The sequence below is a fragment of the Podarcis erhardii genome (assembly GCF_964252035.2).
Source record: "Podarcis erhardii genome assembly, chromosome: 3".
NCBI classification, from domain to species: domain Eukaryota; kingdom Metazoa; phylum Chordata; class Lepidosauria; order Squamata; family Lacertidae; genus Podarcis; species Podarcis erhardii.
Genome location: NC_138507.1, coordinates 96,496,524 through 96,523,331, shown reverse-complemented (window position 1 = coordinate 96,523,331; position 26,808 = coordinate 96,496,524). Strand labels below are relative to the sequence as shown.

Here is a 26,808-nt window from a genome sequence, read left to right as displayed (position 1 = left end):
AAAGAATTGTTCACATACAAGTTATACTTCAAATAAATTAGACATCACATAAGTAGAAAAGTGCTGGTGTATTTGTGTGAGTAAAATGCAACTTTCTAAACTATACAGATTGCCAATACCCTGATAGTACTGATATCCTCTTTGATAGGCATCCCATTATTAGTTAAGAAGAGCTTGATGGATCAGGCCAATGGCCCATCTAGTCAAGCATCATATTCTCACAGTTGCCAACCAGCCACTTACATTCCTTTTTTAGATTAACCTAACCAGCTCGAACAAGTTGGCATCACCAGCAAATGTGACCATCTCACTGCTTGCCCCTAAACCTGCATCATTCATGAACAAGTTATAAGGCTCAGGACCCAAATCTGATTCTTAGGGGGACTCCACTTACATTCCTCTGTTTTCGGGGGAGGGATGTGCTGACATACCAACTTCCTGGAACTGCAGAGTTCTGTGTTAAATTCACTCCACCTCAACCCGTTTCCCTCACCTCAATAAACAGAAATTGCTGCTTCGATTTTAGTTTTCCAGTTCTTTCTAGCCACACCCTTCAAATTGGTGTTGGACTCACAATTTGTCTATCAATTGATTCATCAGTTGCCAATAGCTCAAATCACACCTCAAATAGATGAACATTTATTGAATTTTCTTTCTCTTTTTGCTGTATCTAATCAGCCAGCATGGTGTGAGTTTTTGTGGTAAACCATATCCACGTGCATGGGCCTCTCTCTGCAGGAAATAAGAGGGCGGATGCACCTCTGGTAACTTGGCAAGCAATGCTTTGCTTAAAGACCCAATAGAAAGCAAAAACTGTTAGCTGAACAATTCCGTTTACCTTTACTGCAAGCCCAGAGCCCGGCTAGCTCAGTCGGTAGAGCATGAGACTCTTGATCTCAGGGTCGTGGGTTTGAGCCCCACGTTGGGTGCCAGATGAAGTGAAGGACATGAGGCAGGAGTTGATAATGCAGGTGAGCTGCAAGCAAGCTGCTGGCCAGCTCTATGGAGGCTCCTTTTATTGACACAATATGCAAACCCAGGCAGATACATTTTGGGATGTGACCTTTACACATCTTCCAGTCCCGAGATCGTGGGGTGGTACATAGTTATTTTGGCACCTGTTTCTACCGCGTCATTTTCCCCTTGAATGATGTGTATGATGAAGGAGACAAAGGTCTCAGAGATAAAGGTTACAGAGAGGACACCACAGACTACTGAGACCGCAAAAGGTTAGACAGAGGGCATGATGTTCAGACAGCTGTGGCTTTGTCTGTGAGGGGGAGTGTCATGCGTGCAGGCAGGCTGAGGCTGCCTGCTGGTGGGGAGTGTGCTCCACAACCAGCGATCATCCCTACACCACTTACTTTTTTAGATTAACCTAACCACCTTGAACAAGACCATCTCACTGCTTGCCCCTAAATCTGCATCATTCATGAACAAGTTAAAAAGCTCAGCACCCAAATCTGATTCTTAGGGGGATTCCACTTACATTGCTCTGTTTTGAGATCTATTCATTCGTTCCTACTCTCTGCTTCTTGTTTTTTCACTAGGTACTGATCCATAAATGGACCTGTCTTATCCTTTGATGGTTAAGCATACTCAGGAATTTTGGGTGAATTGCTTTATCAAATGCTTTTTGAAACTCTAACCTCCTATCCATATACTAATCAACACTTTATTTTTTAAAAACTCTAAAAGGTTAGCCTGCAAGGATTTACCCTTTTACAATAATATATACCAGTATATAGCAATATATTTTAACCTGAACTCTGCCTCTTTGGTGTTTGTTCAGCTATGCCCCAATCATACAATTCAAGACTTTACCCATGCTAAATGTGTGTGTGTTGTCATTTCACTCACCTGCACGCTAAGATGATTCCATTCCTTCACAAGAATTCTCCCCAGTGTCATTACTTTTATCGGTGGCTGCAGCCCATTTGCAGTGTGATAATAAAACATGGTCTCTTTCTCAGAGACTGTAAGCTTGAACACAGTCTGCCCATCAACAGCTTTCTCCACCATACACCTTTGGAAACAATAAAAAAGGAAAGTCAAAGGTCAACTTCCAGAAGAGTAGCTGAGCTGTATTACAATAGCCACAGGAAGAAGAGGGAGAAGCGATGCCGTGTTTTGCAGGCAAATGCCTCTCTACTTGGGTTAAGTTTTCACTTGGGATAGTACAAATTAAACATAATCATCTGCGGCAAGTGGCAGTGCATGGTACCAATACAGGCCACCATTGCTACCAAATGTAGAGTTGGCTTACACCACTGACGTTTCATCAATGCCTTTGTATTTTTGTGCATGCATAGAACTTGACAGGATTTTGTACATGTGCAGAATATCGGAAATGCACGGAGCAAAGCAGGCCTCTGTTCCTTTTTCATTGCAATGGTTTCTGTAGCACGGTCTTAATCATGATAACCCACTGAAGAGCAGTCCTGGGACTCAGCTAGACTGGTAAAGAAAACGCGATTTATATGCGTTGTATATGCGATATAACATTGTGCCACCAGATGGTGATGTGGTGTCCCATTTTTCTCTACCTGATTTCCCTGTTTAAATTTACAACACTTTAAACCAAAACACTTCTTTGATATGTCTAGATCCAGCCCTATTCTCATCCACTGTACAGTGAGAATGGCCTCCTAAAGGTCAAATGACAAGATGTAAAATTTGCATCAGTTTGGGCTGTGGGTATTGTCATGAACACAGTAGGCAGGGAATGGAAATGCAATATTTCCTCTCGTACTGTGGTCTTTCGGAGAATCCTCCTTGCTTTGCATGAACACTCAGCTACCTAGACTGGCCTATATGTTGCCCATACTTGGGTCCTTTGCATTTCAGACCAGTTTTAGTGGACTGAAAACAGCCTGACCTGAAAGCCAGGATTGCAGTAGGAACATTTGAGCTAGAATCCTCCCAGTTATTCTTTCCCTGAATATGGAGGAGTAGTATGCAGACATGTTTAGGCTGAGCAAGTGTGGTTGCAAACAGCGCTGACCTCCAAAACTGCTCCCTGGCCTCAGCATCTATCAATTTTGGCATTATAATGGTAGGTTTGGGCCTTGCCACTAAATTCAGTTGTATTCAGTTAGAGTGGCATGTTCATGGCAGAATCTTTTGCTGCTCTAAACATGATAAAATTATAACCTACTTTATGCATGATCCTGTTCTTATAAGCAATACTTATATCAATAACAAACATTGAAAATACATTAAAACGTGTGTGTGTTTCTAGTTGGGGGGGGGGACACTGTTGCATTAGTTCAAAGTTCTAAGCCACAACATGCCAAAGAATGGCTTACTACTAGTTGCTCCTAAGTCTCGTCACATTGCTTTCAACTGGATACAGTTATGGTTATGCCCGTTGACAGATTTGTGACTAACACACTTTTAATCCGATAAGATAAATAGAGTTGGACCATTACTCCCTTTCGGTAATGATTTTGATCCCATCAGTATTTGTCAACAGAATCTTTAAAGCCAAACATGCAGTCTGCAAGTTTACTAAAAATGCATTTCTTAACATATTGCCAATTCTGTTTGCATGTAAACATGTTGGTTTTTCGTTAACAAATATTTGATAGAAGACACAGCCAAGTAGGAAAATATTTATGAACTGGATTTACCCAGTTCCTGGATAAACAATAATTGGATAATCCAGGGTTTATTAATTTTGCTTATCTAAAAACAAACACCCCCACATGTGGACCCCTACATGTGTCATGACTTTAGTAAGGGAAGTGACCTTGATGTGTAACACTTTAAAATAAAATCCAGAATAATTGCATCATTTCTTATTGGGAATTTTGTTTTCCTCTCTAGTATTAATATATAGCTGCTCTCCAAGAAGTTACTTCTTTTTGAAGAACGTAGACCACCTTGGTAATACTTCCTGAAATGTGGGTTAACAAACATGTTATGTAATAAATAAATAACTGTACCACATGGGAGATGTCCTGCCATGCACCCACTGCCAATCTAGAAACTGAAAGGGCAATGCTTTCTGCTGATCATATTTGTATTCTTCAATGGCTTCAGTCATTGTGGACCATCAGATTCTACTGAATCAATGGATGGTCTCTGTGGGCACTTGAGCTCTTGAATCATTTCAGTCTTTCAAAGAGAGACGTGACATTGAAGATGGTCTCTCGATCTGAAAAACCACCATGAACAAGAAATACAATACTTAAATGCAATAGGGTAGATTTGCCATTGTTCTGTCATGATGCAAATAAGGTATGAAACAGTGGCAGTCATAAATTGTTCTGGTGGTATGAATTGGGGCAAGGATGTTGCCCTGGCATCACCTTGTGGACCTACAGGCTGTCACTTTGGTATCGGGTTAAACTGGAAGGTCACCAAGTAGATCCAAAACAGGTTAGCTTGCTTCACAACATTGCAACTGTAGATACAAGGTGAATCTTGTGGCTGGTGCACATACCTAGTAGATACAACATAACAATGGCAAATGCCAACTTCAGTGTAATAGTTTATATGTTGCATAGTAAAGAAATGAGCCACTTAAGGAAATGTATGCCATTGGAGGGGAGAAGTAATGGATATGAGACTCTAAGATTCCATCCCTTTTGGCTGCCATAAACCCAGCTATACTGACTCCTTTCATGCCAAATATTTGGTAATAAACTTGTAAAATGGGATTGCAATTGACAGGGAGCATAGCAAGTCTTCCCTTATATTGCTGCACCTAGAAAGTGACATTGTGTGCATATGCAAATTTTATATGGCAATACAGTTCCATGTTTCCATGTTTACCTTGTAGAATAGTTCCCCACTTCAAAATGCAATTGGGAGGGAAACACATGGATGTTAAAAGCTCTGCACACAGAGAATAAGCACAAATCAGAATATGCTAGGCTACAACACTTCTAATCATGTTCGTTTTCCACAGACAGAAAACATTTTCCATGGTGAAGCCATCAAACATGTGATTCCCAAATGTAGTCCAAAGTGCTGGAGTCCAAGTAGGGCTGTACCGAATTATCATCATAATCATTATCACCAATCTTTGTTTATTCATCATCATATACTAAAAAAAATGCTGTTATGGTGACTTATAACAGGAGTACAGAACAAATAGAAAATAAACTATTAAACCTGAAAAAAATTAAGCAAAGCTAAAGGCAATCCTATATTAAATCCCACGACAGCAAGATCACCATAAAATATCCCGACAGCAAATACCAGCAGTAGGCAAAAAGGTAAAATGAAATGCCAGGAAGAAAAGACACATCCTTGCCTGGTGCCAAAAATATGATAACACTGGCACTAGGTGGATCTCTCTAGGAAGAGTGCTTCATAGGGGAGGGGCCACTGCTGAAAAGGCCCTCTCCCTTACAGCTGTACTTCTGTCAGAGAGGGTATTTGGCAGTCCTCTTTTTATGACCTCAAGGTTCAAGTAAGCACATAATGGAAAAAGCATCCTTGGTAGCCGGCCACCAAGCTAAGTAAAGTTCTATAGGTAAAAAGCAGTACTTTGAATTTCCCCTGGAAAGTGGGAACATTTTGGATGCCAGTGCAGCCAGACTAGAATTGTAATATGTTCAGAGTAAGGATCAGGTTGTCACATCCATTTTATATACACCTGAACAGTAACTTTGTATGCTACTACTATGACTGATTTTACAGATTAAGTCAACACCTGCCAGCTACTTACATTACACCTTCTTTCTCAGGTTTCAACCATACTATTAAGGTAAATGATGTCCCAAGCTTCCGAGCGTGGGGAGTGGAAAAGCAACCCTTTAGGTTATGAAAAATAAAGCTTGATGAGTTGCTCAGTGATCCAGGATGCAGGTCATTCTTGTCTTTTGTGATGCAGGCACCCTGACCTTTTGAGAGCATGGCAGCATAAGGGGCAGGTGATGATCTGTATGGGCACTCCTGAATGCAAAACTGCTGGGTACAGGAGAGGATACTTTCGACAGCAGCAGAGCTTTGACAAAAAGCACTCCGGTCTGGCAGCCCACAGGTAGCCTGGGTTGGCACAATGGAAATGTTTTTGAAAGAACCCACGTTTTCAAGTCTTGGGAAGTGCCCCTGAGAGCTGGCCAGGGGTAAAGATGTATAATGAGCCATTATGAATGTTTCAATGGCATGGAACAAGAAACCACAGTGCAAGGGAAGAGCCAGGCAAATCATGTTTACAGGAAGGTCTCCTCTTGATAAGGCATCCCTAAATAAGTAATGATGACTGCATCAGTGGCAATGCCCTTGGGTAGCCTGGTTTAGAGATGACGCAGCATTTCATCTTAATTTGAAATCCTGAGGGTGTCGCCCGTGTCATAACCAGCAGCAGACACGTGGGAAGTGGTTAACACCTGAAAGCCAACAGAAAAACAATGTATAAGGGAAATGGGTGCTTTGTACATAATCATGCATATACCTAAAGCCAGACTGACCTACATCTGCTGGGGAGGAGAGACATCAGATGCAATAGAAAATCTATTTTATCACTGTAATGGCATATGAATATGATTCTCCCTTGTCTGAGCTTCTTATCTTCTGGATCTAAATAACCCCACATAAATGAAGTTGTATAATACCTAAGCAAAATGCAGAACTAGATATAAGGAAGAATTATAATCACAAGGTAACTTTGATGGACAAATGCATATGTGAAGCATGAAGCCCACGATATAGGAATTTTTTAAAAAAATATATTTTGGCACAACTATCTGAAACTTCAAATTCTGTATTTGCATGTGGACCATGTATTTTATTTCAGCCACAGAGTTTTCTATAGTTGAGCTACATAGAGCCACAGCTTTACAATTCTATCTTTGCAGTGCAGAGACCCTTAACTCACACAATGCCAACAACTGCAAGCAAAAACAAAAAAACCCACCTTCTTAGCATGCAAAGTAATTTAAACATGGCATTTAGAAGTATATAAACACATGGCACATTTTTGAAAAGATACTCTAAGGTTAAATACACATACACACACAACTTTAAGTTTGCAAAGCACTTTGCGTCTTACCCCGATTGTCCATTTCACGCAGCTCCTTTTAGCTCTCAGCAAAGCTGATTAAAAACATATCACCATCTGTCCTGCGTGACCCTCTTCCTAGCAAATGTCTGTGCTCTTTCCGATACTATAGATAGATAACTTAGCGCATATACATATATATATATACACAATACCGTGTAATTGTTATTGATAGGTAAGTTGAGTTGTTGTTGTTATTTATTGCATTTCAAAGAGACGACTGCTCAAACCTTCGGTTTGACAATTGGTTCAAATGGCAGGAACACTAGTTCCCGTTGCCTGGCAACCGTGGAGTTACCCCCAGTAATTCTTAGTAAACAGGCCTTGGCAGGAGGCACTGTGGAAGGAACACTCAGGTTCCCAGGTAAAGTATCTCAGACAGTAAGCACTTTAAGTGGGATGCCAGGAAACTGTCTGCTCTCCTCATACTTACATGCAGGACTCTTAATCGCAGCAGGGGGGGCGCGGGGGGGGGCGAGTCTGAAGCACTCAGGACACAACAGTGCATATCTAATTTTAAAGCAGCAGCGTAGAATATGCCGTCAACACCAATGGGGGTTGTGGGGGGGGAGGTTATGTTGCTGTTGTTTTCCACTCTCTCTCTCTCAACACGCTTCATGTGTGTGAGGGAAAAGCAGTGTGTCAGCATACTCTCGCATTGTTGCTCAAATTCAAAGCATAAAATATTTAATACAGCCAGTGGCAACAAATTGGTTCTTATTCCCTTCCTTTGTGTTCAGGGGTTTCCATTCCCTGCGTTTCACCTGCTGCTTCAGCCACAGAATCTTTGTAGTTGTCAAAATGGCAGACAAAGCTTCTTTCCCACCAGAGGAAAGCAATACTACAGCATCACCCACCCCCCTGGGGGGGAGTGGGAGGGGAGGGGAACCCCACCACCAAATAAGTCAGGTTTCCCTGCTCACACCCACACCGTGTGCTTAAAATCCCACCACTTTAATAGCCATGGAGGATCCTGGGAACTATCATTTATTAAGGGTGTTGGGAATTATAGTTCGGCGAGGCCAGCAACCTTAACAAACGAGAATTCTCAGGCTTCACTGAGGGGAGCCATGACTGTTAAAGTGCCTCAGGTGACAGGACTGGAACAGAGTCTAATCACATGAAGGGGCTGAATTCCTCAATATTATTTACTCAATTTATATCCTGCCTTTCTTTCCAAAGAAGCCCAGGCTGGTAAAGACATTAATAGTAATAATAGTAATAATGGTAACAACAATATATATATATATATATATATATATATATATATATATATATAATCTTTAAAAGTTTACTACTTTCCAAAAGCAGCTAACATCCCTTCAACTGGTAGTCTCAATGTTGCTGAGAACAGTGTCTTTCGGCCATTAAATGCCTGAGTAAACAGGAATGTTTTTAAATTCCTTATTAGACTTGGTCATGTGGGAGACAGATGCACCTCACGAGGAAGGGCATTCCACAAATGGGAAACTGCCACCAAAAAGGCCCTGGGTCAATAAGGCTCACACCAGGAACAGTGTTGTATACCAAAAGACCCAGGATCTGAGTGATATATTATCTCACAGGCTTTTTTATATAAAAAAACCCAAACTCCATCAGTAGGGCTCCTAAGGTGCAATGTTTTAGAACCAATCAACTATCACAATATTTGTATATGTTCCTCGGTTCATTTGTCAGGTGGCCAGTAACACAACTAGGGATAGAGAAGAATTTTGGTCAGTCCACATTTTAAAGGCAGTGTGGTGTCGTAGTTAGAGTGCTGGACTAGATGTGAAACTAGGATTCAAATCCCTACTCAGCCATGAGGCCCACTTAGTGACTTTGAGCCAGTCACTGTCCCCAAAAGAGCCTACCTCACAGGATTGTTGAAATGATAAAAGTGGGGAGAGGGAGATGCCACCTTGAGGTCCTTGAAGAAAAGGGGGGATATAAATATAAGAATAAAGAAACACATAAACTGGCCTAATTCATAGCTTCCATACTTACCTAGAATGAGACTGGATTGCATACCACATACCACTCTAAATTTTGGGATGTAGTTTTAAAAAAATAAAATACAGAAATGCATATTTTTACAGGGGGGAAATGTGTAGGGAAATGCATACAATGCCAGCTGTCAAGATGGCTTATAATAAAAATGTAACCCAAAAATAAAACAGAAAAAGAAATGAAGAGCATAAAAGGAGCAGAATAAGTAAGCGAAACGGTGAAATAAAAAGCAGCTGGGAGAACCAAAATCAATAAAAGAAAGGGTACTCAAACATAGACCAAATATAGAATGGTTCTTCAAATATAGCCATGGAGACAGCCACACATGGCTGGGATGGGCGTTTCAGAATCTGGTTGTGGCCTAGAAGGTGATGTCATTGGTTCTGCACTATTTAAAAAAAAAAAATTCCCAGTGTTGCACTCCCCTGCATTCCTCTGTGAGGATAGAGTTTTTGTACAGAGAGACATCTGCTAGCAGCAATGGCCAATTCAAAGTAAAGAAGCAAGAAGGATAATGACTTGAGTCATCTGAAGACATCCCCTTCTCACTTATTTACTTGGAATTTACTTGGCTTTCAAGGTGAGTGGAAACCATCTCCAAAACAGAGTAATCTCTGCCAACAAAGGTCCGTATAGTTAAAGCTATGGTTTTCCCTGTATAATCATCATCATCATCATCATCATCATCATCATCTTTATTGTCATTGCCCCCTCTCGGGGACAACGAAAATTACTTGGCTGCTCCATCCACCCAGGTAGGGCACTCCACACAAAATCAGAACAACTATAAAAACACTAATTAAAACAATACAATATAATACAGCAAGGAAGACCAGATGACTTTCAAAGTCCAGGTTTCCCATTCAGGGCCGAGATCGCTCTGGAGAAGAAGCTGTTCTTGAGACAGCTCGTTCTTGTCTTCATCGTCCTGTATCTCTGTCCCGACGGCAGGAGCTCAAAGAGACAGTGACCAGGATGCGATGGATCTTTTACTATGTCCAGTGCCTTCCTATGGCACCTTGTGGCATAAATCTGCTCTAAGGTGGAGAGTGGGCAGCCAACAATGCTCTCTGCTGCCTTCACAACTCTGCACAACCCCATCCTGTCCTGGGTAGTACAGCTTCCGTACCACACACATAAGCCATAAGTGAGCACGCTCTCAATGGCACAGTGATAGAAGGCAAGCAGCACTTTCTGCGGAAGATGGTTTTTCCTTAGGATTCTCAGAAAGTACAGTCTCTGCTGCGCCTTCTTCACAAGCCCCCTTGTGTTGACACTCCAGGACAGATCCTCTTGTAATTCAATACCCTAAAATCTGAACGTTGTTACCCTCTCCACACAGACCCCATCAATCAAAAGTGGCTGGACATTGCTCTTCTGTCTCCTGAAGTCCACCACAAGTTCCTTTGTCTTCCTTGTATTTATGAGCAAGTTGTTAGCTCTGCACCACTCTGTCAGCCGCTCCACCTCATCTCTATAGTCCGTTTCACCCTCCCTTTCAGAGATGAGCCCAATCACAGTTGTGTCATCTGCAAATTTGACAACCCTATTACTAGGGTGAGCAGCGACACAATCATACGTGTAGAGAATATAAAGGAGCGGACTAAGTACACATCCCTGCAGTGTTCCTGTGTTAGTCTTAAGCGTATTAGAGGTATAAGGGCCCAGCCGAACCCTCTGGGGGCGGTCTGACAGAAAGTCCAATATCCACCCACAAAGTGATAACGGAAGCCCCAGATCTTCCAGTTTAGACACAAGACGTTGTGTTAGAATGGTATTAAATGCCGAGCTGAAATCTAAAAAAAGTAGTCTGGCATAACCCCCCCGCTGCTCCAAATGTGCAAGAACGGCATGGAGGGCAATCGCCACAGCGTCCTCTGTCGATCACTTCATTTTATAAGCAAATTGGAATGTGTCCAGTCCCTCTGGTAGGCAGGCAGTGACATAATTTCATACCAGCTTTTCAAAGCACTTCATGATTATAGGTGTGAGTGCTACTGGACGAAAGTCATTCAGATCTTCCGGGTTAGATGTATGGAAGTGAGAGCTGGACCATAAAGAAGGCTGATTGCCGAAGAATTGATGCTTTTGAATTATGGTGCTCGAGGAGACTCTTGAGAGTCCCATGGACTGCAAGAAGATCAAACCTATCCATTCTTAAGGAAATGAGCCCTGAGTGCTCACTGGAAGGACAGATCCTGAAGCTGAGGCTCCAATACTTTGGCCACCTCATGAGAAAAGAAGACTCTCTGGAAAAGACCCTGATGTTGGGAAAGATGGAGGGCACAAGGAGAAGGGGACGACAGAGGACAAGATGGTTGGATAGTGTTCTTAAAGCTACCAGCATGAGTTTGACCAAACTGCGGGAGGCAGTGGAAGACAGGAGTGCCTGGCGTGCTCTGGTCCAGGGGGTCACGAAGAGTTGGACACGACTAAACGACTAAACAACAACAATCTCTGGTGATTTCAAATCATACAAAAGGCTCAGGTAAGAAAATGAGGGAACTAAATGCAGCTCATCCTGAGACTGCCTACTTGACCTGAGATAATTCTGGACTGATCACATTATTCACAAAGTGATTTGATTACGAAAGGCGAGGAGAACAGGAGACCAACAGTTTGCTCCCTCCCTCTGCCTTATTGCTTTTCCATCATGATCTATCGTAGATTTTTGCTGATAAATATGGAAAATGGGGGAGAAACATAATTTCCCCACCAAATTTGTAGTGCACACATGACCTCTGGCAGCATTCCCTTTTAAATATTAGAATAATTAAAGTTGAACACCTTAATTCATAATTGATCCCTCCATCCATCAATTTTGCTTTGTATTCTGTTCACCAGATTTTACCTCTTTGCAAAATTCTAACAATGTATTTGGTATTCAGAGTTTATTGCCATATATTTTACATATATGAATAGATTGTTGTAAATGCTGAAGCACTGACCTTCAACATTTGATCTGTCCTTGCTACTTACATAACTCCTGAGGTATTGTTTCTTCTTACGGATAGAAAGACTTAACAAAGAAATTACCCAGCAGTGCATGAGCTGGATCAATTTCACTCCATCACCCAGTGCAAAATTCCAGGACTACCTGGAACAAAAACTTGATATTTGTTATACTCTTTAGCTCCACCCTCCAATTTATGCAGAAAATGAACATGAAAAAGCTATGATATGACATGATAAAGCTATGAATTTTCGTGTCCAATTTGATTGATTTGCAGGGTTCTTTTTGTACAAGTTGCTCAATGCTAAATAATAAAACTACCAAGCATGTACATTTTTAATAGCTGGAGGGGGAGCTGGGTACTGACATCTCAGAAATAATTAATAACTTGTGTTTTAAAGGGGAGGAAATTCAGTATAAACCAAGGAGATAAATACTAAAGTAAAAATTTCTGAAGAAGCAGGAGGAGGAGGCAAATATTTTATAGACCTGTTCAGAGCCTTTTAACAGCTTTAAAAATGCCATACATCACACAGCATCTTTTAGCACCAGTATTTCCTTTGTTACTAGAGAGGCAGAGCTGAAAGTTTCTTCAAAACAACAAGCTCCTGACAACAAACCCATTCACCAATTTCTTTCCATTATTGGGTCGTATTATGAGAAGTAGGCCACTTAGAGATAAATCTGACTGGTTGCTGAGCTGGTGAATTTTCTCCAGTCTCTCATCTGGGCTGGGTTTGGTCATAGTGCTAAAACCATGCTTTGGCTAACTTTGACTTGCTGAATGTCCCAACAAACCACAAAGATAAGGTGCAGCCATATTTATATGATCAAACCCTTACGCATGTGTTCCATCCACTTGCACTGTCCCTTGATCTTGATAAAGGGAACATGCACTAGAACCACATGAGCAGTGGGTGTTACGCAACACAACAAACTAGGATTAAGCCAAGGCACAGATGTAACAACAAACCATTGTTTAGGGAAACCATGATTCACAAGTCAAGTTTAAACTTGTTGCCTGGTTTTCACTGGTTTAATAAACTAGAGTATACACAGGCTTTGTGAACCCGTGCTTCCTCTTTTCCTCCTTTCTAGCAGGTAAACAAACCAGAAAGCTGTCATTAACCATTGTTGAAGGGGGTTATCTGCAACTTCTGTTTACTGGGCTGGCAAGTGAACACAGTGCTGCAAGCATTTCCACACATCCAGCTCCAACTCCTCAGAAAACTGAAGTCTAGAGGTGGAGATATGCTTGCGGTGCTGTGATCACTTGCCAACCTAGCCTACCGATAATTGGAGAGATCACATTAGTGAGGCCAGAGCACCTGAGATAGTAGTACTGTAAAATCATTGCCAGGTGCAGTTAGCTGTAATTTCTCTGCACAGCCAAATCTGAGAGGCAAATGCCCAGCAAGAACATGGCCCAGCAATTCTCTTGAGCAGGAAGTGCAAAACGGTAACAAGCTCTTTGATGCAGTCAAGTGCCCAGGAGGCACTATGTTTAGGCCAGCTAACTTTTAGCAAATAAATAATGCTATGTTGTTAAAAAAAAAAAATCAGTTTTCCAAAAGTGAAAGGTTTGATGTTCAACTATACGTTCTTGAACTACTTTATATAGGTAAGCAATCCATGACCTAGGGCACAGGTGCAGAGCCTTTTGGATTCTGGGGGTCAGATATTGTCAAGTGAGTGGAACAACCCACCTGTCAATCACATCAACATGATGTCACATAATTGACAGGAGGGAGATTGTATTACATATCTAGACTTGTGCCCAGTTATTATTGTTAACAGTTTTATTATTTGGGGGGGGGGTTAATTTAAAAAAAAAACATTATTGAAAGGTGGGTTGTCCCACCTACCTGTCAAAAGCCCTTGAGCTTGGGAGTTACAGCACAGGGACATCAGCAGCCCTATCCTTGAGCAAGTTATCCGCCTGATTTGAAGAGATGCTTGATATCGGGTGTAGGATGTGTGGATATGGCTTTCCCCATATGGTGCCTCAAGCACAGCTACACCTCAACCAAACACAAACCACAAAACCGCATGCTTATTACAAGCATAATTCAAGCAAGGAGAGAGAACTCTGTTGCAGCCAAGGTGCAACTGGGTGACTTGCAATGGACAGGCAGAAGCCAACTGAACAACTTGCCATTGAGCCAGGGTGGTAGAACCAGACCCAGGACCTTCACAGGCATCTTCCTCTGATCTCAGGAACCCAGTACCTCCTCATCCTCCCACAGTACTTCACCAATCCAAAAGCACAGGGAATGTACCAGAATAGTGCTTTGTTTAATAGCAGAAGGAAAAGCTTTCAATCTGCTTTTTGTGGGTACAAAAGAGCACCAGAGAGACGTGCAGAGAGATTGTAAGCCATAGCCTTGCTGCAGCAAATTCTGGAAACCAAGCTTTTTAAAATAATAATAATAATACATATTAATTGGCCAGTATCTTTGGTCTCTCTCACACCATCAGTCGCAAGCCCCCTTTAATACATCTTAAGTTCCGTTTAGGGATCTATGTGTTTGCTCCAAACGAGCAGCACCGCTGTACTCTGCTTGTCAGATGAGTTCAGTGTCTTGCATGTGTTTTGTGGCCACAACTAGTTCAGCTACATGGTATCATGTGAAACAAATACCCTTGAGAGTTTGTTCGTTTGTGCCACTTTCTGCTGTCTCATTACATTTTGCTGCTGGTGTCCTCCAATCTCAGGCATGAATGATGTTTCAATGGGGTCCCCTCAGGATCTCCACATGGCAGCATGAAGATTCCTCAGTTCTGATTACAAAAGATGAATATATTTGAGAGGAAAAGAGCACTAGCAGGCACTTTCTGTTCAAGAGCCTTATGTAGAAAATGCTCAGGGGTGAAAATGAAGGAGGAACAAGAAGATACCATCTCTTATCCATGCCGCTGGACACAGAGAGATATTTCCTAACCCAAGGGGCCTGCAATGGCTGTATTTCTTCAGTGGCCAAGAAAGAATCCACAACTGACATTTAAGGCTGCAGTCCTAGCTCATTTACCTGAGAGTATTCCCCACCAAATTCAGCAGGATTTACTTCTGGGTAGCCATGGTTGGGAATAACTGTAAGAAATCAATGCACTGTAGGGATCAACTGTATATATTAATTCATCTGAATGCAGAATTATAATAGTGAAGAGATTATTAAATAGGGTGTTAATGAAAACACAGGGGGGACACAGATATAAAGAACAAAGAAAATGGTGGTGGTTCAAAACTCTGAAAGGAAGTTCAAATGCAGGGGTTAACACTGAGTCAAATACTCAAATCCATTTTCAGTCATATGTCTCACTAGAATATGTGAAGCATTACATAAAGGTGTGCATCTAAGCATGTGTGAAGTTCCTTATCTCATCAACAGGCACAGCCAGCTCCTGCCACCCGGGATTAAAGTGAATGGCTTCCAAATTAGACAATGCAACCTCTAGGCAAACAAGACTCAGCATCTCTCCTTCCACAAATGCCATGGGTGACAAAGATGAAGAGGATGCACCAGCATTGTGTAAGCAGCTGAGTAAGCAGTGAAGCCAGAGAGGGATGGTTGGAGGAGGAAGAGTACTGAGGAAAGAGGATGGGGGGGGGAGAGAGAAATACTGGAAAGGTACAGCAAGGAATTCCCTACCACACACACACCTTGGCACAATGTCTGGGCTGCTGCAATGTCACATAACTCTCTGGAAGATGAATGTCCATGGAGCCTAGAGATGGAAAATTCAATGTGGTGTGAAAAGATGCAAGGGATGCCATGGGCTGAACTTCACATGTGGCCCCTGACTCTTGAAGACATGCATGTCTCCTGATGGGTAGTATTCAACCAGAGTTATATTTAGAAAAGTGCATGTTGGGGAAATTGTCTGTTGATTGAGCATTCATCCTGATTTGCTTACACAAAGCTTATGCAGAGGTTAGACTATATCTGGTCTTTACTGAGCGTTCCTTCTGGCTTGTTTGTGGGATGGATATGTGACAATGAGCACTCATCATGCTTATTTGCTTGCAGAGTGTTTATAATCCCACGCTTTTCAGTGCCTTTCCCCATCACTTTTGTAACCACAAAAATAGTCTGTTTCTTTGTTGAAGTACATTTGTTGTGCTAGGGCAGCAAAACAATTTAATCCCACTCACAAAATCCCTCTTACTTTTAAAGTGCAAAAGTAAGTTTGCAGTATGCTTTTGAATCCCTCTCACAAAACAGTGACAGTCTGGCAGCACCTTTAGAATAAATCAACTAGAATAAATGGTCCTGCAATTTTGTGGACCTCGTTGGTTACAGAAAACTCTTTATTTTTCACAACTTTTTTCTCATCGTGGACAAATTCTTACAGGTGCTAGCTAAAATTGTCATAACAGAACAGGTCTGCTGAATTCACCACAATTCCACGGTACTTTTTCCTTCAGATTTTAGCCAGCCTCCACTGAACAAAGAGATCACTTTTGATTTAGAGATGTTGAGGGTAGGTAGTCTAAACTGAACATCTGAGAGGCAAGGGAAAGATAATGTTTTATAGAAAGAAATGAATCCAGCTATGGAATGTTAGTTGCTGTGAATTTTGGTTTACTTTTAAGAGCCAGGCAGGACGTATTTTGTAAAGTGCTTTCGCACATAGTTGTATATGAATGAGCTGAGACTATAATAGTAACATTCCTGCTAAGTTGGTGCCATACAAGCATTTTGTCCGTATATGTATTCGCTATAGCAGCAGAAATGCAAAGTAAGGGGCTGCACCCCATACAGCCAAGTTTTTAATGCACATTATTATTCATTGGGGAACTAATAAAGGAACAGATTGTGCAGTGTAATTATTGAAAGTCACAAAAAAGAATGGAATTGTCAGCTCTGAAGCAAACATATTAATGTGATCTAGGGCAAGTAATTTAAACTCAAGTGTATCTTCTCCCAGTTGTTATGACTTTGGAAATTTGTGAATAGAACCTAGTCTTTTTGAGCAGAATCCCAAAGAGTCCAATGCTAATCATCTGCCTCTAAGTCCCATTGATTTTATATCCAGTCAAAAACATAATGCTAAGTATGTTTCAAATGTATCCCTTTGACTAACGCTTCCAGAGGTGCTGTTGTGTTATGTCTGTTGCAGCAAGAACAGCTAAAAGTGATCATGGTACAGTAAACCTGTGGGCCATTAAGATGCTCTTAGACTCTTCCTCCTCCTTCACTGAATCTCTGCTGGAAGAATGCTCCAACACTAAATGCCCAACTTCTAATGGAGGCTAGTTGGGCCTTGGTAACACAGATAACTTCTCTGAGAGGCAGTGGAAGACAGGAGTGCCTGGCGTGCTCTGGTCCATGGGGTCACGAAGAGTGGCCATGGGGACACGACTAAATGACTAAACAACAACAACAACACAGATAACACAGTCCTTTGTATTGGGACAATCCTGGGTGCATGGGGCCAGCACCAGCGCTGCATTCACATGGCAGTATATTATGTTCTCATGCCTTTTCTCTATCTGCTAAGTTGCGCATTATATTTGTGCATTCACATGATGTAAAAGCTACTTTTGGAACCATCATGGAATATAGTGCAAATTAAGTGGTCATTTCCATGTTATTTGCTTCCAGGTAAAATGAAAATGAGTGGTAAACTGGCACAATATTCCACTATAGTTCTGGAACTGGCTCTTACGTTATCTGGAAGATCAAATAAAATGTGGAAATTAACAGGGAAATGTTGTGAAAATGGAATGAACTGCCATGTGGATGAAGCCTGCGAGTAAACTCTTGAAACTCTTCATTCTTCAAATCACCGGAAAAACTAAGCGAGAGACTTCTTTGCTCATAGCAAAGGGCAATGAAAGATATTAGCTAGTGAACAGAACATGACTTAGATTATGGTTGGCTATGGAGATAATGAACAGCTACCGGTACTTCTTAGCGTGTCTTAAGGAATGTTGGGTGGGGGGTGGGGGTGAGTGTGGAAACATAGTTAAAACTATATGGAGGATAAATAACAGATGCCAGATGGGAGACTAGAGAAATGCCTGAGGTCAGCTGCTAAGAACATGAGGAAATCTGAAGTCCAATATGTGCAGACATTATGGTAGATGAGGTAAAGGGACATAATCCTCACAATGAGATAATATGGCCTTTTCATATAATTGGAAAAAAAATTATGACAACTTCATTCGAAATACCAAAAAAATACAGTCAGCATAAGCTCTAATATTAATAGGGTGAGCAAATATTATTATCCTATTTAATCACAAGTGATTTAATGATCCTTATCTGATTATACAGGCATCCCAAGCAACAGTATTAAAATAAATAAATAGAACATTAAAAAGGGTTTTATCTGGTAAGCTGCTTGAAAATATCCAAATTAAATGGTACCAGGAGCAGGCGGGGGAGAGGAATCCATCAATTTTAATGGTATCTAAATATTTAAAATTACTATGGGTGTGTGCACAACACTGTCCAGTGTTAATAATAAGTAGGTCTCAAGCTGCTTCTATTAATCAAAGGGGATAGTTCCATTGACTTGAATAGGAACAAAATAGCCCTGCTGCATCAGATCAGAGGCCCATCTAGCACAGCATCCTGTTCTCACAGTGGCCAACCAGATGCCAACCTCTGGAAGGTGTGCCACAAATGTGCTCCTGTCAGCTTCATCAAAGACAATGAAGCAGATGAGGTGATGGCTTGACTGAAAGGTGTGCAAGCCTCTTATTGACTGTGCCTGAAGACAGGAAAGAGCACATTATCATGTTTACAGTGGTGCCACCACAGCATCCTTAACTAGCTGTCCAGCAGAGCTATTCCTGGTGGTGAATGGGTTACTGAATTCTGGTCCAGATAAGGAGGCCTTGGAGACCTGCTGTAACAAACATATGAGGTCCTTAGAAGACCTGCTGCTGTAACAAACATAAGAGGTGCTTAGAAGGCACAGTCCCTTGTATTCATGCTGAACTTGATATTGCCATTGCTACACATACTGTGTGGGTATCTCAAGCACATACAGTGAGACAGGTTAAGTGGGATTAGTTTTGTAGTCTGATATGGGGAACGCCCTTGAAAAGGCACAACCAGCCAAATGTATACTTGATCCTTGTCTTTCATGGCTATTAACATGTATTCCCAGGGCAGGGTTAAGGAACCTCAGGCCTGCTCGGCCTCCCCATTTGGTCCACAAGGACATTTTGGCAAAGTCACACCCATCCACCCTACACCTGATGTCATGTATGGGACAGAGACTTGGGTCTGCCTGATAAGGTTTGCAGACACCACGGTTACCTCTGCAAAACCCAACCATTACTTGATAGTCTGGTTTTCTAGACAGTTTTCATAGGTGTTTCGCAGGCTGTGCACTTGCTTGCACAGTTTGATTTTAAAACATGGGGGCAAAAAAGGGTTTCATTGTGATGACAGCTAACTGACAGGTGGGCCTACCTGCAAAACTTGGCCTGCAGAGGATGAGGAAGATAAAGATCTGGACCACCAGCCAGATCCAGTTCCCCACCCAACAGCAGGGGATTAACTGGGTGGGATCCAGGAGTGATAAATTCCTCTTTGAAGGTGAGATGGTACCCACTGCTTTAAAAGCCCTCTCTGGATCTGTAGGTTTGTGACAAATTCTGCCCAGCTGCAAATATCTGGTCAGACAGCTCCAAGAGTGCTTGGAAGAGATGTGTTATCCAAATCTTTTTCAATGTCTTTCGGTCCAGTTTTGGCACAAAAATGACCTTTTTTGGTTTAATGAATGGCCTCTGCCAAGAAGGGGCAAAGGAGAATGTTGGTCTGTGGGTTATTCTGACTCTCTAAGCAGCTTCTGATACAACTGCCCATAGTATTTTGCTGGTTTGGCTCTTTGGGTTGGGAATCAGACGAACAGTAATTCAGACTCCTACTTATAGATCCAGTTACAGAAGACGACAGTGAGGGACTTCTGCCTAGCCCCATGGAAATTAAACTGTGAGGTCCTGCAAGTTTCCATCTTTTCCCTTATGCTTGTGTGTGTGTGTTAGTTACCACCCAACTGACTGGGTTGCTCCAGTCACTGAGCAGCTTCCAACAAATTATAAAACCACATCAAACATGAAAAACTTCCCTATATTTATAGCTGCTGGGAGGGAGTCATCAGGTGATTTGAAGCATAGTGCCAGCAATATGCTGATGAAACCCAACTCTGTTTCTCATTGTTATCAGTCAGGTGAAACTGCCCAGACACAGGACTGGAGCTCAGAGGTTGTAAGGGCCAAACAACTGAGTAACTGTACTATAACTGTAGCATGTAGTTGGATAGTGGAGTGAAGATATATTATAGCTAAATATACGTAGTGTTTTATGCAATTTCATTTTCCTCTACAATGTATAGGTGCATATGGAATAGAAGGCACCATGCCAAATCCTGTGATTTGAGAAAATCTAAAGTTAACAGAGTACAGTTGTTCATTTGTGGGAGGGACTAACTCTATGGCTCAATCTCCTTCCCTTTATTTCCACTGGCTCAGAGCACGAACTGTCTGCAGCAGGCAGTTCCATCAGCCTACGGGAATATAGATCAAGCCCAATATATTTTTGTAAAATTGACATGTTTATGCTTTAAAGCTATTTTCACTCTTCACAATTGCCCTTTATAGACAATGTAACAACTAAATGCATAGTCTTTTTCAGCTCTAATTTGACCTACCCAATGTTTGTGTGAGTGTGTATGTGTTTAGGAAAAATATAAATGCCAAGTAGACCTTTAGATTAATAGGCACCATATTGGTAATGTACAAATCACTTTTAACAGCCACTATTACTTGGGGTGGGGGAAGGAGCTTGCTAACTGCTCTTTAATTAAGTACACTAAATGACCTTAAGGGGATTAGTAGTCTTGTCTGATAATCAATAAGCATGGCAAGATTGCTGTCCCATAAACTGGGGCTGGAGAACAAAATTAATCTGTGCAGATTAGTTCTCCTAGTCTGCTTTGTTTGCTGAAGACTGGTTCAGAATAGCTGTGGTGGAATTCATTCATCAGAGCTGCAACAAAATCCTTTTGCAAATATGGATTCTCATTTCTCACCTGAGCCTGAGTAAGAACAATGCAGCTCAGGAACAAGGGCGAAAGAGTATCTGTATCAGCAACGCCCCCCCCCCCCCGGAAAAAAATCAAGCATGGAGCCTCATTAATGAATTGATGGGATGGATGGGCACTAAGTAGGGCAGCCTTGTGCCCTCTTTTACAGAAGACAGTCGTCTATGTGAAGGGATGTGGGTGGTGCTGTGGTCTAAACCACTGAGCATCTTGGGCTTGCTGATTGGAAGGTTGGCAGTTCGAGTCTGTCTGATGGGGTGAGCTCCTGTTGCTCTGTCCCAGCTTCTGCCAACCTAGCAGTTCAAAAGCACACGAGTGCAAGTAAATAAATAGGTAATGCTCCGGCAGGAAGGTACGTAAACAGTGTTTCCGTGTGCTCTGACACTTGTCACAGTGTCGCATAGTGCCAGAAGCGGTTTAGTCATGACCTGAAAAGCTGTGTGCAGACAAACCCTGGCTCCCTCGGCCTGAAAAGCGACATGAGCGCTGCACCCCATAATCACCTTTGACTGGACTTAACTGTCCAGGGGTCCTTTACCTTTTACCTTTTACCCCTCTATATGAAGGGCGGTCAGGAAACGCCTCTGTATTTTAAAATGTCTCTTATTGAAGGGCTCCCAGTCTGTTCTGAAGATTAAGTACCATAAGAAGGGGGAGCTAGGCCACAAAACAACAGCTATTGGGCACCATTTATCCATTTTAAAAATAAGTAACCCTGGCAAGGTATGAATTCAGCAGTCCAGTTAAAATGTTGCAGCTTGACGTGCAAGTAGACGACCCCCCCCCCAGCCATTTCCCAAAAAGAATCCCACCTGTGGACTGTATTTTCTCTTCATATCCCAAATATTATCTAAATACTACCGTTTATTAGTTTCTAATATTCACTAGCAGATTCTGGTATCCCATCTATAACTGTATGTTTGCATTTGGACTTGTGGGACACACTTGGGTTATCAGGCCTCAATCCTGCAATTCCGCAACAATGGCCCTACTTTGCTCTGTGAGCTGTTGGAAGGTGTGCAATGAACCCAACTTTTCTCCTTTTCCATCACCCATCGGTGAGGGGCATGTGTGAAATACAAAAACAAAACAGAAATGGTTTCGTTTTGAAGACAGGATGTCTGTAAAACAGTGTTTATTACCTGGAAAGCCGTAACAGGGTTCATGCAAACTTAGGCAGTATTGGGCTCTCACTCCCCAAGAGATCAGTCATATCATGTGCCTTCAGCCTCTTTATGTCAAAGGACTTCTGGGAGCTGATTTTACAGCAATGGCATGATATAATAGAGAGTAATTAATGCTGTATCAAACATGTCATTTTTACCCAGTTTTATTCAATTTAATTAATTTGCTCAAATTAAACAACTCTGGTAGAAAAGAAAGAAAGAAAAAGAATGTAGATCTGCTGATTTTTCCTGACTCTATAAAGATGTATGAAAAGTTGGATATAAAGTGTAAAGAATGTGCATGAGAGATAGAGAGAAAGTCAATAGAGAATCTTAATTCAATTTGCTGAATTGTTTTAAGGCATATTGCTGGTTTATTATTCAAGTGTATCGTGCTCAAATAGGCATACATATTTCCAGGCCCACTTTAAATGCTGCTTTTAATGGTTTGGAACCAGGTTACCTCCTCCCACATATGCCTATCTGAACCCTAAGATCTTCTTTTGAGGTCTTGCTCTAGATGTCCAGGCCAAGTGAAGTTAGGCAAGTGCTTACTAAGAGGGCCTTTTTGGTAGTGGCACCATGGCTATAGAATAGGCTCCCTAGAGAGGCTCACTTGGCACCTTCACTATGCTCTTTTGGGTGCAGGTAATTCAAACATAATTTAAATTATGTTTTAAAATCTAGGCTTTAAACTTCTTATACCATTTGTGTTTCAGGGGAAACTTTTTTGCCTGTCCTGTAGTGCTTCCTGTTAATTTTAATTATATATTTTCTAATATAGTTTTGTTTGTAAGCCACCCAAGTTATATTTATTGTTGGGCAGCTATATTAGCTTATTAACAATTATCAACATTGATTCTAAACATTTTTATGATTATATTAGTATTCTTCGAATCAATATATGTCGTATATAAAGATTTTCAACAATTCTTTAACCTTTTATACTTAGGTGTAAATTTCCCTTCACTAGCAATCCACAAACATGCAACTATTGATTGCTGCTTAAGGGAAAATTCTTCTTTTTTGCTTGTGTTATAAAAACATATTACAGCTGTGTTTTTTAGGTTCCTTCTTTTGTTCTTGTGAAAAGGTTTTGTGGCGTGAAGTACAGGAGATTGACCTTAATCTTTTCACACTGGGAGTTTGGAGTTTCTTCCCCTAAATCTCCTGGTTATAAGAGAGAACTCATTTGTATTTAAGATACAATAAGAGCCTCACAGAAATTCATTTAGTGGTGCATTTAGTAAAGGAGCATCTATTCATTTTGGTCCTGGCCAGCCTTGTGTGGGATAGGAGACTATTTTTTTGTTGGAAAAAAAATATAGTGATGTAAATCACTGTGATAACTATGTGAATTGCCAGTATAAGCACACTTTCCTTTTTAATCTATTATTGAAACCCAAACCATACAATTCTATGATTGCATGCTTCTAGGATTGTTGCCTTTTAGAAGCAACAGTGTTCCAAACTGTAGAAAAATCCAAGTCCCAAAACTCTACCCAAAAATCCAAAAATGGAATGAAAATGTATGCAAAATATTAAGTATGGATAAAATCTCGCATCAATTGGACTTTCACATCAGCTAATCCTGAATTTAATGATGATTTTAGAAGGAAATGGCACCCAGTTCTAAACATGATCAACTCTGTTTCCTGGAAATACAAAAGACTGCTTAGGTTCTCTTTTTTCGCTATTTAAAGATAGCAACAATAGATCACATTTAGCACTGTCTACTTCCCTTTATACATTACATAGTTACTACTGTCGTTAACGTTATATAAAACTTGGAATAATCAGTTTTGTAAATCTGTAGAAGGCTTATAGCTTCTAGGTTGCTTCTCCTCCCCATTGACTTCATTTTGCCAACAGTCCCTCACATTGTACACAGTCCTAGTGAAGCTGTGAAAAGATTAGGCAGAGCACATGGTACAGTGAACTGGAGAGAGTGTTAGGAGTGTGAGTTTAATGCTGTTACTGTTAAAATAGTTCCCTATTAACTCCTTTCATTTCCACCATTAGCACAATTGGGAAAACCAATAGATTATTCCCAAACGGTGCTAAAAACAAAACAAAACTGCAGAGTGACTTCACTGCTTTTATACAAAGTATATAAATGACTAGTAGACTTTCCAGTAGACAAGCTTAGGTTGCTTCTGTGTGTGCATTTACAGCAAGTCACAGCTGATAGTTTCCCTCCCTTTCTAAGCTGCCTCCTTGATTCTGAGTGTCCATGCTTCTAGGTTTGTGGGAGAGGAATGAGGGAAGGTTCACCTAATACAGTGGTACCTCTGGTTACAAACTTAATTCGTTCTGCAGGGCTGTTCTTAACCTGAAACCATTCTTAACCTGAGGTACCACTTTAGCTAATGGGGGTGCCACGCTGCCGGCATGCAATTTCTGTTCTCCTCCTGAGGTACAGCTCTTAACCTGAGGTACTACTTCCAGGTTAGCGGAGTCTGTAACCTGAAGTGTTTGTAACCTGAGGTACCACATTACTACACAGTAAGACAATGGTATGAGATCCCACAGGGCATGGAATCAAGTAGGAACAGAAGGAGCTGGCCTATGGTGGGAGGGTCCCAAAGGACATGACATACTTGTGAGATCAGGTGAGTGATGGAGGCCCAGTAAGGAGCTAAAGCCGTCAGGCCAGATGCAATGGGGAAATAGAATGTGCCAAACCAAAAAGATCCATGATTCAACTTCAGAGTCCATGTTTTGTCCAAGAAGGGCCCAGCAGAAGTTACCAAGCGTGTACAATAGGTTCTTAAGTGCTGTCAATATTTTTGGGGGCTGAAGGGCAAGGATACGCCATACTGTTTCCTGTAGGTGTCACACAGTGGCTTTGGAGATAAGTACATGGTGCATGGGAGGAGTGCTGATTGGACAGCAGCATCCCTTTGCATGAGGACCGAGGCTCTGGTGAAAGAGAAGGCATTGGTCCCACCCTTGTGGACCTCTCAAGTACTTGTTTTTTTATTGTATCTGATGAAGCACACTTATAGCATAATGTTTAGTAGTAGTACAGTCGTATCTTGGATCCCGAATGCCTTGCCAGTCAAACGTTTTGGCTCCTGAACACCACAAACCCGGAAGTGAGTGTTCTGGCTTGCGAATGTTCTTTGGAACCCAAATGTCCGATGGGGCTTCCACAGCTTCCGATTGGCTGCAGAAGCTTCCTGCAGCCGATCAGAAGCCACGCTTTGGTTTCTGAACGTTTTGGAAGTCAAACGGACTTCTGGAACAGATTCCGCTCGACTTCCAAGGCACAACTGTATTTATTACATTTGTTATTCACTGTATACAAAAGAAAAAGTATCAAAGCAACTCAGCCAGATAAGATATAGATAAATAAGGACTTGTCTTAACCACTCCACTAAAAGATTATTATTATTATTATAATGGTGTACATGCACCATGTACATTTGAAAGGCCATTGGATGTCAATCAGCCCAAGGCCTGGTTGAAGAGAAACGTTTTTACCTGGTGCTTAAATGTGTATACTGACGTTACCAAAGGTCTGAGTGAATAACAGGGCCTTAGTGTGGTGCCTGAAAACCAATGATGAAAGTGCCAGGCATGTTTCTTCAGGGACAACAATCCACTGGTGGGATGGGCTGGCTTGAAAAAGCCCATTCTTGTGTGGCTACCCTCCAGAACTCCCTCTGCTTGGCACATGGTGATAATACTCATGTTGGTCTTTAAAGCACCACAATGCTCTCTTGTTTTCAGTTGGTCTTTAGCAAGTGCAGGGAGTGCATTGCAGTCCCCATTTCTCCCTTCTAACTAGCTGGGTTTCCAGCTGATTTTCAAACAGAGGTCCTTGTGCACTTACCCATTAGCTGAGGAACTAAGTGTACAGCAGGTACTTGCTGCCCATATTCATTTTGCATGTTTAAGTATATTGCTTTTGTATTTGTATGAACCTAGTGGTAGAGTCAAAATAGAGCAACAGGGTATTTTCCCTATGTTGTAATATCATTATACAATATGGAGAGACAACGTGGATCTTTTAGACCTGAGATGATTGTTGATGAATTGGTCTGTTTTCCAAGCATAATTTGAAGTGTCAGCTTTGACTTGTAAAGCCCTGCACATCATGGGACCTCAGTATCTGAAAGATCTCCTCTTCCCATATGCATGTAGGTCCTTCTCTGAGTGCCTCAGTAATAAATGGTATCTATGAGGGTGAGGGCCTTTTCAGTGGTGGACCCTTGGTTGTGAAACACTTACCCCAGAAAGGCTCACCTAGCTCCTGTTTTAATGTATTTTCAGCTACAGGTAAATACTTAAAAAAAAATAAAAAGTCTAAGCCTTTTAACATTTTAAATCATGTATCTAAATACTGTGATCTCCATTTTATGGTGGCTTAGAATGTTGTTCCATCTCTATGAGGGTGTTTTTGTAGCTATTGTGAGGATGTGTTTGTGGCTGTTGGACTGAAATGATATTCATTCTGCTTTGCATGTCATGCTTTATAAGACTTTTGCACTGTTCTTAGCGCTTTGCAGGCTGCTCTCAGTGTTGCGTTGTGACTGCTGCTTTACTGGATTTCTTTTAAATTCTTTTTAATGGTTCATTAGTCAAAGAACTCTAGTTACGCCACAAATTAATAAATA

At 41.4% G+C, this 26,808-nt stretch overlaps 1 protein-coding gene and 1 long non-coding RNA gene across 11 annotated transcripts in view; one reads left to right on the top strand and one right to left on the bottom strand.

Moving 5' to 3' along the window:
- USH2A (usherin) overlaps nt 1-7,242 on the bottom strand; it is a 437,539-nt gene extending 430,297 nt beyond the window's left edge. For 6 of the 7 annotated variants that reach the window (XR_014154517.1, XM_081854412.1, XM_081854413.1 and 3 more), the window contains exons 1-2: nt 5,681-5,899; nt 1,861-2,026 (exon numbers count right to left, since the gene is read on the bottom strand). Coding sequence is in view for 6 of the 7 variants with exons in the window: in XM_081854412.1 (XP_081710538.1) it covers nt 1,861-2,026; nt 5,681-5,868 (354 nt within the window). In the remaining variant the exon portion in view is untranslated. Of the gene's footprint in view, nt 1-1,860; nt 2,027-5,680; nt 6,345-7,006 lie in introns of those variants that run through there. The other variant, XM_081854411.1, reaches the window with a different exon arrangement.
- The window catches only part of LOC309338055, a 46,240-nt gene continuing 23,712 nt past the window's right edge, over nt 4,281-26,808 (top strand). Inside the window, exons 1-2 of one of the 4 annotated variants that reach the window (XR_014154642.1) lie at nt 4,281-4,383; nt 5,846-5,995. This is a non-coding gene — a long non-coding RNA (uncharacterized lncRNA). Of the gene's footprint in view, nt 4,384-5,845; nt 5,996-7,319; nt 7,380-19,393; nt 19,514-26,808 lie in introns of those variants that run through there. The other 3 variants (XR_014154641.1, XR_014154643.1, XR_014154644.1) reach the window with 3 other exon arrangements.